Source organism: Bos indicus, chromosome 10 (genome assembly GCF_029378745.1).
Source record: "Bos indicus isolate NIAB-ARS_2022 breed Sahiwal x Tharparkar chromosome 10, NIAB-ARS_B.indTharparkar_mat_pri_1.0, whole genome shotgun sequence".
Lineage (NCBI taxonomy): Eukaryota > Metazoa > Chordata > Mammalia > Artiodactyla > Bovidae > Bos > Bos indicus.
This window is the reverse complement of record NC_091769.1, coordinates 12,634,817-12,649,416: the sequence shown is the minus strand read 5'-3', so window position 1 is coordinate 12,649,416 and position 14,600 is coordinate 12,634,817. Positions and strand designations below refer to the sequence as shown.

Sequence of the window (14,600 nt, the reverse complement as noted above, 5' to 3'; positions counted from 1 at the left end):
GCATCAGTTCTTCTGTGCTCAGCATTCTTTATAGTCCAGCTCTCACATCCATACATGACTCCTGGAAAAACCATAGCTTTGATTAGATGGACCTTTGGTGGCAAAGTAATATCTGCTTTTTAATACGCTGTCTAGGTTGGTCATAGCTTTTCTTCCAAGGAGCAAGTGTCTTTTAATTTCATGGCTGCAGTCACCATCTGCAGTGATTGTGGAGCCCCCAAAATTAAAGTCTGTCACTGTTTATTTGCCATGAAGTGATGGGACCAGATGCCATGATCTTAGTTTTCTGAATGTTGAGTTTTAAGCCAACTTTTTCACTCTCCTCTTTCACTTTCATCAAGAGGCTCTTTAGTTCTTTGCTTTCTCCAATAAGGGTGGTGTCATCTGCATATCTGAGGTTATTGATAATTCTCCCGGCAATCTTGACTCCAGGTTATGCTTCATCCAGCCTGGCATTTTGCATGATATACTCTGCATATAAGTTAAATAAGCAGAGTGACAAAGCAGCCTTGACGTACTCCTATCTCGATTTGGAACCAGTCTGTTGTCCCATGTCCAGTTCTAACTGTTGCTTCCTGACCTGCATACAGATTTCTTAGGAGGCAGGTCAGGTGGTCTGGTATTCCCATCTCTTTCAGAATTTTCCACAGTGTGTTGTGATCCACACAGTCAAAGGCTTTGGCATAGTCAGTAAAGCAGAGATAGATGTTTTTCTGGAACTCTCTTGCTTTTTCAATAATCCAGTGTATGCTGGCAATTCGATCTCTCGTTCCTCTGCCTTTTCTAAATCCAACTTGAACATCTGGACGTTCATGGTTCATGTACTTTTGAAGGCCTGGAGAATTTTGAGCATTACTTTGCTAGTGTGTGAGATCAGTGCAATTGTGTGGTAGTTTGAGCATTCTTTGGCATTGCCTTTCTTTGGGATTAGGATGAAAACTCACCTTTTTCAGTCCCGTGGCCACTGCTAAGTTTTCCAAATTTGCTGGCATATTGAGTGCAGCACTTTAACAGCATCATCTTTTAGGATTTGAAATAGCTCAACTGGAATGCCAGCACCTCTACTAGCTTTGTTCATAGTGGTTCTTCCTAAGGCTCACTTGACTTCGCATTCCAGGATGTCTGGCTCTAGGAGAGTGATCACACCATCATGGTTATCTGGGTCATTAAGATCTTTTTTGTACAGTTCTTCTGTGTATTCTTGCCACCTTTTCTTAATATCTTCTGCTTCTGTTAGGTCCATATCATTTCTATCCTTTATTGTGTCCATCTTTGCATGAAATGTCCCCTTGGTATCTCTGATTTTCTTGAAGAGATCTCTAGTTTCCCATTCTGTTGTTTTCCTCTATTTTTTTGCATTGATCGCTGAGGGAGGCTTTCTTATCTCTCCTTGCTATTCTTTGGAACTCTGCATTCAAATGGGTATATCTTTCCTTTTCTCCTCTGCCTTTAGCTTCTCTTCTTTTCTCAGCTATTTGTAAGGCCTCCTCAGACAACCATTTTGCCTTTTTGCATTTCTTTTTAGTGGGGATGGTCTTGATCACAGCCTCCTGTACAGTGTCACTAACCTCCATCCATAGTTCTTCAGGCACTCTGTCTATCAGATCTAATCCCTTGAATCTCTTTGTTCCTTCCAATGTATAATTCTAAGGGATTTGATTTAGATCATACCTGAATGGTCTAGTGGTTTTCCCTACTTTCTTCAATTTAAGTTTGAATTTTGCAAATAAGGAGTTCATGATCTGAGCCACAGTCAGCTTCTGGTCTTGTTTTTGCTGACTGTATAGAGCTTCTCCATCTTTGGCTGCAAAGAATATAATCAACCTGATTTTGGTATTGACATCTTTTAATATTTTTACATATATATTATAAATACACAAAAGAGGCATATAGTGTATATATCTAATTTATTTGCCCATAAAGTCCTTTCTTTGCATTTATTGAAACTAAGTCTAACATGAGACACATGTTGGGAAATTTCTGTTTTAGTTTAAACTGTTTTTCCTATAATTGTTATATTAGCAATGACAGTACTGACAGAGGGGGTATCTTCTCATTCAAAAAACAAATAAGATTTAAGGGATACTAAACAACTGATGGACAGGGAGGCCTGGCGTACTGCAATTCATGAGGTCGCAGAGTCGGACACAACTGAGCAACTGAACTGAAACAACTGAAGGAGATTTTGCTGTTAAATGTTTGTGAATATTGATACATGATGAATTTCACTTTGTGTAATTTTTTCTTTGAATTTGTTATAAACATGTAATAGTGTTATAATCACTGCCCTACTTTTATTATTTGAAGTTCTTTTATTTATTGTATCTGCTAAAACTCATTTAGGGTGGATTTTTCTTTTTTGTTTTGTAATTTTAGAATAGGAGGTCATCTTCAGTGGGGCTTTCTCTTTGGAAAGCCTGTGTTGAGGGTACCCTCTAGAACTTTTTTGCATTTGCTACCCCAGGATTATCACTAGCCTGGGAACACAGTTATTATTAATAACTTAGTTTGGACCTTCCTGGGGCCATGCAGATGGCTTAAGGTCAAACCTCAAATCCAAATGTGAGTAGGCCTTTTTTTTAATACATTCTCAGATTTTTTACTCCCCTCAAAGTAGGGCCCAGATTGAAGCTAACTTTATTATCTCCCTGTAGCAGTGAATGGATTTTTAAAATCCACTCTTTAACAGAGGATATAGTCCTTTGGCTTTATACAAATGTCTCAGTTCCAATTCCCTATTTTATGTGGTCCCAATGCATTGTCTCCTGTCCCTGCAATACCTTTTAAAAACACAGGCCCCTTGATTACTGAGGAGATCAGCAGAATTCTCCCACCCAATATCAGCTTGTACATTGCATTCTGGCCTTCAGTTTCCTTACTGTTTTGGGACCCTGGGAATTGCCCTGACATTTTTTTTTTTCCTTTTTTTGTTCGTTTGTTTTCCCCTTACATTTTAAAAAATATTTTATTTTATTTTTTAAAATTTTTATTTATTTTCGGTTGCACTGAGTCTTCGTTGCTGCTCACAGGCTTTCTCTAATTGCAGTGAACAGGGGCTACTCTTGGTTGAGGTGCACCGGCTTCTCATTGTGGTGGCTTCTCGTGCAGAGCACAGGCTCTAGGGTGTGTGGGCTTCAGTAGTTGCGGCACACAGGCTCAGTAGTTGTGGTGCACAGGCTTAGTTTTTCTGTGACATGTGGAATTTTCCCAGACCAGGGTTGAACCCATGTCTCCTGCATTGGCAGGCAGATTCTTATCCACTGCATCACCAGGGAAGTCCTTCCTTACATTTTTACAAGCTAGTCTATGCATTTAGGGCTTCCCTGGTGGCTCCGATGGTAAAGAATCTGCCTACAATGCAGGGGACCTGGTTTGATCCCTGGGTTGGGAAGATCCCTTGGAGAAGGGAATGGCAACCCAGTTCAGTATTATTGCCTGAAGAATTCCATGGACAGAGGAGCCTGGCAGGCTACAATTCATGGGGTTGCAGAGTCGGACACAACTGAGTGACTAGCACTATGCATTTAGAAGGGTGTGTGTCTTTTTGTTGTTGGCTACTTAGGTAATCTAAGCTTTCATATTGCCAAAATGGAAATTCATGCATTCCTTTTATAATAAAATTGTTGTTGTTGTTCATTTGCTAAGTCGTGTCCAATTCTTTGTGACTCCAGGGACTGCAGCATGCCAGGCTCCTCCACTATCTCCGAGTTTGCTGAAATTCATGTCCATTGAGCCACTGATGCTGTCTAACCATCTCATCCTCTGCTGCCCTCTTCTTTGCCTTCAGTCTTTCCCAGCATCAGGGTCTTTTCCAAATGCTATATGTAGTCCAGTTTCTTTAAAAATACTTTTAACATATGACAATGAAATGTATAATACAATGGCACCCCACTCCAGTACTCTTGCCTGGAAAATCGCATGGACGGAGGAGCCTGGTAGGCTGCAGTCCATGGGGCCGCTAAGAGTCGGACACAACTGAGTAACTTCACTTTCATTTTTCACTTTCATGCACTGGAGGAGGAAATGGCAACCCACTCCAGTGTTCTTGCCTGGAGAATCCCAGGGACGGGGCAGCCTGGTGGGCTGCCATCTATGGGGTCACACAGAGTCGGACACAACTGAGGTGTCTTAGCAGCAGCAGCAGTGTGTTTTATCAGAGGTGTAGTACACTTTTTTTTTAGTTTTTATTCTTATTTGTACACAAACCACTTATATTTACTTGACTTACTATAGGAGAATACTGGTCTTTTACTTTCTTTTTAGATGTACCTTCTGTAATGGAAGATGATTGAAGATAAGGGGCCTCGTGTTGCTGACTACTTTGTTGTAGCAGGATTAACTGATGTTTCAAAGCCTCTTGAAGAAGAAATTCACTTCAATGATGCCTGTCATAAAGTAGCCAGACCAAAAGAGCCTATCACAGATGTTTCAGTTATTATTAAATCTCTCGGGGAGGAAGTGCCACGGGATTACACATGTATTGATATTACCCCAACGGGACTGTCAGCTGATCTCAATAATGGAAGTCTTGTGGGGCCGCAGATTTTCCTTTGCTATAGAAGAGGAAGAGATAAGCCTCCACTGACGGATCTGGGGTAAGTATTTTTTTAAAGAATTATTGTTATTGACTCAAATAATATGCCTTGTAGATTTTGAAGTTAACTGTTGAACTCGTTTGTTAATAAATACTTTAAAAAAATAGACACATTTATATCCAGAATCATGTTTTCTTTTCCTGTGCTCCTTTATCTTTTCAGTGTCTCTTTTTTTGTTGTTGTCTTAAAAAATACTGGCTTTATGTTTACGCAAAGCAGTACAAAATGAGACAGTTCCTCAAAGGGTGACTTGGAGCTAAAAAATCCATCCTGGGCATTAAAGTGTTAATGTTAGCTGGTAAGTGGTGTCTGACTTATTGTGACTCCATGTACTGCAGCCTGCCAGGCTCCTCTATCCATGGGATTTCCCAGGCAAGAATACTGGAGTGGCATGCCATTTCCTTCTCCATTGTTCAGTGTCTCTTTGTTCTAGCACTTTTGTCTGAGTTCTTTCTATTAAAAATAGGGGAGATAATTTGAAAAACATTTACAGAAAAATATCAAATCAATGTATTATTCTGATCATATACTTTATTATTTTTAAAATATGAGAAAAAGATGGCTTTTAAGGATCAGTTGTAATGATCCTTAGAGTTGGCAGTTTAAGTCAGTATGCATGAAACAAGGGTCTGGATAAATTAGTGCTTTATTTAGGCTGTTGTATTGAACTTGTAGTTTCATTTTTATATAATAGCTTTACTGATTTACAGTTTACACCATCCAATTTCACTCATTTAAATGGTACAATTCAGTAAATTTTAGTCTTATTTATAGAGTTGAATCACCACAATAAATTTTAGAACATTTTTATCATGTCCCCACAAATAAATACCACCTATATCCAGCTGTGCATGTAATTGGCGAGTTGACTTCTAGGAAGTAGATTTCATCTGTAAAAGATCTCAACTGACATCCTTTTGAAACTTACTACTACTCTTCTGTGTTTTTGATGGACTTCCCTGATAGTTCAGACAGTAAAGCGTCTGCCTACAATGCTGGAGACCCAGGTTCGATCCCTGGGTCAGGAAGATCCCCTGGAGAAGGAAACGGCAATCCACTCCAGTATTCATGCCTGGAAAATCCCATGGACCGCGGAGCCTGGTGGGCTACAGTCCATGGGGTCGCAAAGAGTCGGACACGACTGAGCGACTTGTGTGTGTGTGTATTCATTATAGTTTGTCTAATTCTCCCTGTAGACAATCCACTAGTCAGCTTTCTGTGTCTGTGGATTTGCCTATTGTGGAGATTTTTATGTCAGTAGAATCATACTATATATGATTATCTTGTGGCTGAGTCTTTCTCTTAGCATAAAGTTTTCAAGGTTTATCCATGTTGTAATATGTGTCTGTGCTTTATTCATTTATATGGCTGAATAATATTCCATCTTATGGGTCTACCACAATTTATTTATGCATTCAGCAGACAATGGATATGTGAGTGGTTTCCACTTTTTGGCTATTATGAATGATGCTTTTGGGAGTATTAATGTACAAGTTTCTGTATGGCTGTATGTTTTCATATCTCTTGTATGTATACTTAGAAGTGGAATTGCTAGGTCATACAATAATTCTGTGTTTAACCTTTTGAGTCACTGACAGTTTTAAGCCTTCTTTTTTCCATGGCTCTGTTGCCAAAGAGGATGCGGTTAACTTATAATATTTTGGTTAAAAATAAGGAAGATAGCAATGTCCCTACTAATATCAGCAAAGGGCTATAAAAGTTCCATCTCCTAATATATTAAGTCTGAAAGTGAATAGTCAAGTTTACTCATGCCTGAGTAGAGATTGGATGAACTGGAAGAGCTCCTGAAACTTTCTTCTGCTTTTAAAATTCTATTATCTAATGTTTGATATCAGTAAGTTATATTAAACTCATTCTTTATTGTGCTAATTCATGAATCAATTGCTGTAATTTTAAGTAGGCTTCAGAACAGCTACCATATTGCTTCATATGAAGCTTACATAATTAGTAAATGGCTTGGGAAAATAAGCCAACTGTTAGATTGTATTTTCAAAAGATTAGGTTAAGTAGCTCCTATGATCACTAATCACTGTCTGAATTCTGGCTTGCAGATAAAATGAAGGGAATTTTGCAGATTCTTGTTCGGGTGTTGGAGTTGCTTAAATTAAAGATGAGAAAATTTCCAAGCATAGAAAAGATTTTCCAACAGGGAAGGACGTGAACTGGAAAGAATAAATTAACCACTGTTACGGCTACCCGCATATGTTTGTCATTGTGGAGGATATGACATCACTGTTGCCTTTAAAAAGCTTACAGTTTAAATAGGAAAAGTTACCCAGCAATATAAAACAGCAAAACAAGCAATATATACAATAGCACAATACCTGATTAAAGAAAATAGGTAGCTTATATATCAAATATACTTATATTCCTGTATCTTTTAAGAGTTTGAGGTGATAAGTGGTGGTTTTTTAAAAATTGCTCTCTGTGTTGTATTTTTCTTCTCTTGATTTCAGTTGAGCATTTGTGTGCCTGGCATTATTTTGGAGACCCTACTTGTAATCTCATCTAATTCTGCCAAGATCCTAGAGTTAAATTTTTAAATTTTATAGCTGAGTATTATAAGGCTCAGAGAAGTTAAGTAACAACCTGAGATATATAGCTGGTACCAGGATGTAGGAATTCAAATCCAGATGTCTAACTTCTCTGTTACAAATAACCTTTTAAAAATTTTTTATTTTTTTTGTGAGTATAGTTGATTTATAATGTTAATTTCTGCTGTACAACAAAGTGATTAGTTATTCATATATATACACATTTATATTCTTTTCCATTATGGTCTCAGAATATTGTATATAGTTCCTTGTATTAGAATATCAGAATATTGTATATAGAACTATACAGTAGTTCTTTGTTTTTTTATCCATTCCATATGTAATAGGTTGACAATGCCATTTTTTAGGATTTAAAAAAAACAGCACAGTATTGTAAAGCAATTATCCTCTAATAAAACTTTCGTTTAAAAAAAGAAAAAAGCAAGATCAAACCAAGGAGTTAGCAGTTAGGCTAACGTTGGGATATACATAGCTGCTATAATTAAGCATCAAATTTTGTTCTAAATTTTCAAAATAGAATGTCAAAAAAAAGAAAAATATTAAGTTTGCTGACAGCTGAGACAAAAAGGAAATTAAAAATTACATTAGAAAGAATTTGACCAATTTTTGGCACTACATTTCAAAAATAGGTCAAAAATTTTTTTCCCTCATAGCTCAGTTGGTAAAGAAGCTGCCTGCAATGCAGTAGACCCTGGTTCGATTCCTGGGTCAGAAAGATCCCCTGGAGAAGGGAAAGGCTACCCACTCCAGTATTCTGGCCTGGAGAATTCCATGGACCATACAGTCCATGGGGTTGCAAAGAGTCGGACACGACTGAGTGACTTTCACTTCACTTTATTTGTATAATGGGATTTTATAAAAGGTAATACTGATTAATGTTGGAGACATTGCCTTCTATAATAATTTTTTACAGCAAATGCATAAAATTTTTACCCTGATAGCTCAGTTAGTAAAGAATTTGCCTGCAATGCAGGAGACGCTGGTTCAATTCCTAGGTCGGGAAGATCCATTGGAGAAGGGATAGGCTACCCACTCCATTATTCTTGGGCTTCCCTTGTGGCTCAGATGGTAAAGAATCCACCTGCAGTATAGAAGAGCTGGGTTTGATCCCTGGGTTGGGAATATCCCCTGGAGAAGGGAAAGGCCACCCACTCCAGTATTCTGGCCTGGAGAATTCCATGAACTGTCCATGGGGTCACAAAGAGTTGGACACAACTGAGTGACTTTCACTTTCACTTCACTTTTCATTTAATTTAAATTTTTTAATTTTTTGGCTAAGGTCAAAAACAGTGTTAAAGTCCAAATTAGTGAATTGTGTGAGGGAATAAACTAATATTATTCAAGCGTGATGTTTTCTTTGTGTTCCCAAGTACTTTATGTAACAATATTTAGAAAATTTAAGGAATTGGATGCCTGGCCTATTATTAAAAACTTATGACTTTACCATAAAGGAGAATGGGGAAACTTTCACTTATACTTTGATGACAGATAGATTTGAGGTCATTTTCTGTTTTGAAAGCCTTAAAAAACTTTTTTAACTTTGGTCAAAATACAAGTTTGCTTTTTCTAAAGATGCTTGGTTTTAGAGACATACATACATACACCTATCTATGTTATCTGTCCATCTATCTATTAAAATACCTTGGCACATTCTGCAAAATGCCATTCTGTGGTTTATGTCAATAAACACAGAGGTTAATCTGTGTTTTCTTTACATTATTAATTTTTAGTGTGGAGAACAGTTGTTCTTTAACTTTATATGAGGCTGTACAATTCAAACTTGCAGTACAGTTGTAATATTTGCTACATTTAAGGATCAGTTTGATTCCTGACAATATTACCTTTAATATTTGAGGGTGTTTTGTAATTGTGTACTAATTTATTTTTTAGGGTTTTATATGACTGGAAAGAAAGATTGAAACAAGGGTGTGAAATTATCCAGAGTACTCCCTATGGACGCCCTGCAAATATTAGCGGCAGTACCTCATCACAAAGAATTTATATCACTTACCGAAGAGCCTCTGAAAACATGACTCAGAATACGTTGGCTGTTACAGACATATGTATTATTATACCCAGTAAAGGAGAAAGTCCACCACACACATTCTGCAAAGTTGACAAGAATCTCAATAACAGTATGGTAAGTGACTCTTCTGCATGGATAAAATTAGCCACCCATGAAAAGAGCATAATTTAAAATAAATCTTTGGAAAACAGCATGGCACAATTACTGAATTAAAAAAATAGATTTCTTAAAGATGTCATATATTTTATTTTTAGGAAAGTAATTTAGCTGTACTTTCAAAAAGAACTGTGCAAAAAGCTTTCTTTCTTTTTTTTTAATTAAAAAAATAATTTTTTCCCCTTACTGCAAAAGTAGCGCGCTAGCTGAGGGTAACCGCTCCACTTGTGCACTAGATCCCATAAACTCACCTATTTGAAATGAGGCCATGGCTTCAACAATCCTCCCTACTTTTTTGTGACTCATCAGTTTTTCACTCTACTGGATCATTTACTTCAGCCTGCAAAAGCATGCTACAATACCTCCCATCTTTACAGAGCTTCTTGATCTTTGTATCCCACTCCATGTATTCCCCCATTTGATTGTCTTTATAATAAAAGGTCTTAGAAGAGATGACTATATTCCATCTCCTTCCTCACTCTGACTCTTTGCAGTAAGGCTTTTGTCTCCATCATTCCACCAAGATTTCTCTTGTTGAATCCAGTGATTCAATGCTTAATCTTAATGTTTCAGTACATTTAGACATAGATGATCACTTCTTCCTTCTTGAAACAGTGGCAAGAAAAGAAGATGTAATCGTGTCCAACTCTTTGTGACCCTGTGAACTGTAGCCCACCTGGCTCCTCTGTCCATGGAATTCTCCAGGCAAGAATACTGGAGTGGGTTGCCATTCCTTTTTCCAGGGGATCTTCCCGACCAAGGGTTCTAACTTGGGTCTCCCGCATTGCAGGCGGATTCTTTACTGTCTGAGCCACCAGGAAAGCTTTTGCTGATTCCTTCCCAATTCCCTAACTTCTATGCAACAGTGTCACTGGGGTCAGTCCTCAGACCATTTATGTTTATAATCTAAACTCACTTCTTTGATGATCTTATCATTTAATTCTGAATTTCTGTGTCCCCACTGGATTTTTTGAATTCATTTTCTTTTCTTGGATATCTTATCAAATAGGTCATCTCAAATATAACATGTCCAAAACTGAACTCCTAGTGTTCCTCTCCAAATCTACTTATCCCCATAGTCTTATTCCTCTAGTAAAAGGGAATTCCACTCTTCTAGTTACTCAGACTAAGAATCCTCTGAGTAATCCTTAACCTTTATCTTCTACCTCTCATTCAATTCTTCTGTAAATTCTGTTGACTTTAATTTCAAAACATATTTTCAATTTGAATACTTTTCAACTTCTCCATTGCTACAACCCTGGTCCAAGCCATGATCATCTCTTAACAGGATTACTGCAATTCAGGAGTTAGATAAACTTTTGCAGAAAGGGCTAAATAATAAGTTAACTTTTGCAGGTTATATACAGTCTTTGTTGCAGATTCACGTTTTGTTTTAAAAACAATCTTTAAAAAACATAAAAATCAGTCTTAGCTCAGTTGTACAAAAACAGGGCTTGGGTGGAATGCAGCCCATAGTTTGCCAGACCCCTGGTTTAACTGATCACTGCTTCCTCTGCTTCTTACAACCTGTTCTTCACATCACAGCAAGAAGGATCCTTTTAAAGCATAATTTAGATCATGTCTCTCCTGGGCTTACAACCCTTATGGTTTCCCATCTCACTCTTATTAGTAGTAAAAGCCAAAGTTCTTCCAGTAGTCTAAGGCCATTATGTATGATCTGTAATATCTCAGTTGTATCCTAAGAGTTATTTGCAGCTATGTGATCCCTACTTGGATGACCATTTCTTGCCAACAGCCATTCATATACAAAATGCCCTATTCTTTCATGCCATCTTTGCATTTTTTTCTTTTTTATTTCTTAAAAAATAATCAGCCATAGGTATACAGATATCCCCTCCCTTTTGAACCTGCCTCCCATCTCCCTCCCCATCCCCTCCTCTAGGGTGATACAGAGCTCCTGTTTGAGTTTCTTGAACCATACAGCAAATTCCTGTTGGCTGTCTTTTACATATGGTTATGTAAGTTGCCAAGTTACTTTTTCCATACATCTCACCCTCTCCTCCCCTCTGCCCATGTCCATAAGTCTGTTCTCTATGTCTGTTTCTCCATTGCTGCCCTGTAAACAAATTCTTCAGAACCATTTCTCTATATTCCATATATGTGTATTAGAATATGATATTTATCTTTTTCTTTCTGACTCACTTCACTCTGTATAATAGATAGGTTCATCTACCATCTGGGTTCATCCACCTCATCAGAACTGACTCAAATGTGTTCCTTTTTATGGCTGGTTAATATTCCATTGTGTATTTGTACCACAGCTTCTTTATCCATTCATCTGTCAGTGGGCATCTAGGTTGATTCCATGTTCTAGCTATGGTAAATGGTGCTGCAATGAACAACGGGATACATGTATCTTTTTCAACGCTGGTTTCCTCAGGGTATATGCCTAGGAGTGGGATTGCTGGGTCATATGGTGGTTTTATTCCTAGTTTTTTAAGGAATCTCCATACCATCTTCCATAGTGGCTGTATCAATTTACACTCTCACCAATAGTGCAAGAACATTCCCTTTTCTCCACACCCTCTCCAGTATTTATTGTTTGTAGACTTTTTAATGGTCAGACCATTCTGACCGTGTGAGGTGATATCTCATTGTAGTTTTGATTTGCATTTCTTTAATAATGAGCGGTGTTGAGCATCTTTTCATGTGTTTGTTAGCCATCTGTATGTCCTCTTTGAAGAAATGTCTGTTTAGGTTTTTTCCCACTTTTTGATTGAGTTGTTTGTCTTCCTGGTATTGAGTTGTATGAGCTGCTTATATATTTTGGAAATTAATCCTTTGTCAGTTGTTTCATTTGTTATTATTTTCTCCCATTCCGAGGGTCGTCTTTTCACCTTGCTCATAGTTTCCTTTGCTGTGCAAAAGCTTTCAGGTCCCACTTGTTTGCTGCTGGTAAGTCACTTCAGTCATGTCTGACTCTGTGCGACCCTATGGACAGCCGCCCACCAGGCTCCTCTGCCCACAGGATTCTCTAGGCAAGAATACTGGAGTGGGTTGCCATTTCCTTCTCCACCTATTTGTTTACTTTTATTTCAATTACTGTAGGAGGTGGGTCATAGAGGATCTTGCTTTGATTTATGTCATTGAGTGTTCTGCCTATGTTTTCCTCTAAGAGTTTTTTAGTTTCTAGTCTTATATTTAGGTCTTTAATCCATTTTGAGTTTATCTTTGAGTGTGGTGTTAGGAAGTGTTCTCATTTCATTATTTTACGTGTAGCTGTCCAGTTTTCCCAGCACCATTTATTGAAGAGCTGTCTTTGCCCCATTGTATATTCTTGCCTCCTTTGTAAAAAATATGGTACACACAGGTGCATGAGTTTATTTCTGGGCTTTCTATCTTGTTCCATTGGTCTATATTTCTGTTTTTGTGCCAATACCATACTGTCTTGATGACTGTAGCTTTGTATTACAATCTGAAGTCAGGAAGGTTGATTCCTCCAGCTCCATTCTTATTTCTCAAGACTGCTTTGGCTATTTGGGGTCTTCTGTGTTTCCATATGAATTGTGAAATTTTTTCTGCTAGTTTTGTGAAAAATGCCATTGGTTATTTGATAGGGATCTCACTGAATCTGTAGATTGCGTTTGGTAGTATAGTCATTTTCACAATATTGATTCTTCCTACCCAGGAACATAGAATATCTCTCCATATGTTTATGTCATCTTTGATTTCTTTCATCAGTGTCCTATAATTTTCTGTGTACAGTTCTTTTGTCTCCTTAGGTAAGTTTATTCCTAGATATTTAATTCTTTTTGTTGCAATGGTGAATGGGATTGATTCCTTAATTTCTCTTTGTGATTTTTCATTGTTAGTATATAGTAATGCAAGTGATTTCTGTGTATTGATTTTGTGTCCTGCAACTTTGCTAAATTCACTGATAAGCTCTAATAATTTTCTGATACTATCCTTAGGGTTTTCTATGTACAGTATCATGTTATCTGCAAACAGTGAGAGTTTTACTTCTTCTTTTCTGATCTGGATTCCTTTTATTTCATTTTCTTCTCTGATTGCTGTAGCTAGGACTTCCAGAACTATGTTGAATAATAGTGATGAAAGTGGACACCCTTGTCTTGTTCCTGATCTTAGGGGGAATGCTTTCAGTTTTTCACCATTGAGAATAATGTTTGCTGTAGGCTTATCATACATGGCCTTTACTATGTTGAGGTAGGTTCCTTCTATGCCCACTTTTTGAAGAGTTTTAATCATAAATGGGTGCTGAATTTTGTCAAAGGCTTTTTGTGCATCTATTGAGGTTATCATATGGTTTTTATCTTTCAATTTGTTAATATGGTGTATCACATTGATTCATTTGCAAATATTGAAGAATCCTTGCATTCCTGGAATAAACTCAACTAGATCATGGTATATGAGCTTTTTGATGTGTTGCTGAATTCTGTTTGCTAAAATTTTGTTGAGGATTTTTGCATCTATGTTCATCAGTGATATTGGCCTGTAGTTTTCTTTTTTTGTGTTGTCTTTGTCTGGTTTTGGTATCAGGGTGATGTTGCCACGTAGAATGAGTTTGAAAGTACTCCTTCCTCTGTAATTTTTGAAAGAGTTTTAGAAGGATAAGCATTAGCTCTTCTCTAAACGTTTGGTAGTATTCTCCTGTGAAGCCATCTGGTCCTGGGCTTTTGTTTTGGGGGAGATTTTTGATCACAGCTTCCATTTCAGTGCTTGTAATTGAGTTGTTCATAATTTCGATTTCTTCCTGGTTGAGTCTTGAAAGATTGAACTTTTCTAAGAATCTGTCCATTTCTTCCAGATTATCCATTTTATTGCCATATAATTGTTCATAATAGTCTCATAATCCTTTGTATTTCTGCATTGTCTGTTGTAACCTCTCCTTTTTCATTTCTAATTTTGTTGATTTGATTCTTCTCTCTTTTTTTCTTGATGAGTCTGGCTAAAGGTTTTTCAGTTTTGTTTATCTTCTCAAAGAACCAGCTTTTAATTTTATTAATTTTTACTATTATTTATTTCATTTCTTTTTCATTTATTTCTGCTCAGATCTTTATGATTTCATTCCTTCTAATTTGGGGGTTTTTTTGTTCTTCTTTTTCCAGTTGTTTTAGGTGTAAAGTTAGGCTGTCTATTCGATGTTTTTCTTGTTTCTTGAGGTAGTATTGTATTGCTATAAATTTCCCTCTTAGGACTGCTTTTTCTGCATCCCATAAGTTTTGAGTTGTTCTGTTTTCATTGTCATTTGTTTCTAGAAATTTTTTT

The 14,600-nt window shown here is 37.1% G+C and overlaps 1 protein-coding gene across 8 annotated transcripts in view; it reads left to right on the top strand.

Moving 5' to 3' along the window:
- Window positions 1–14,600, top strand: part of DENND4A (DENN domain containing 4A) — a 122,362-nt gene that overhangs the window by 31,938 nt on the left and 75,824 nt on the right. For all 8 annotated transcript variants that reach the window (XM_070796911.1, XM_070796916.1, XM_070796913.1 and 5 more), the window contains 2 exons: window positions 4,264–4,595; window positions 9,062–9,311. In XM_070796911.1, the coding sequence (XP_070653012.1) occupies window positions 4,285–4,595; window positions 9,062–9,311 (561 nt within the window). In that variant the 5' untranslated portion in view covers window positions 4,264–4,284. The remainder of the gene's footprint in view (window positions 1–4,263; window positions 4,596–9,061; window positions 9,312–14,600) is intronic.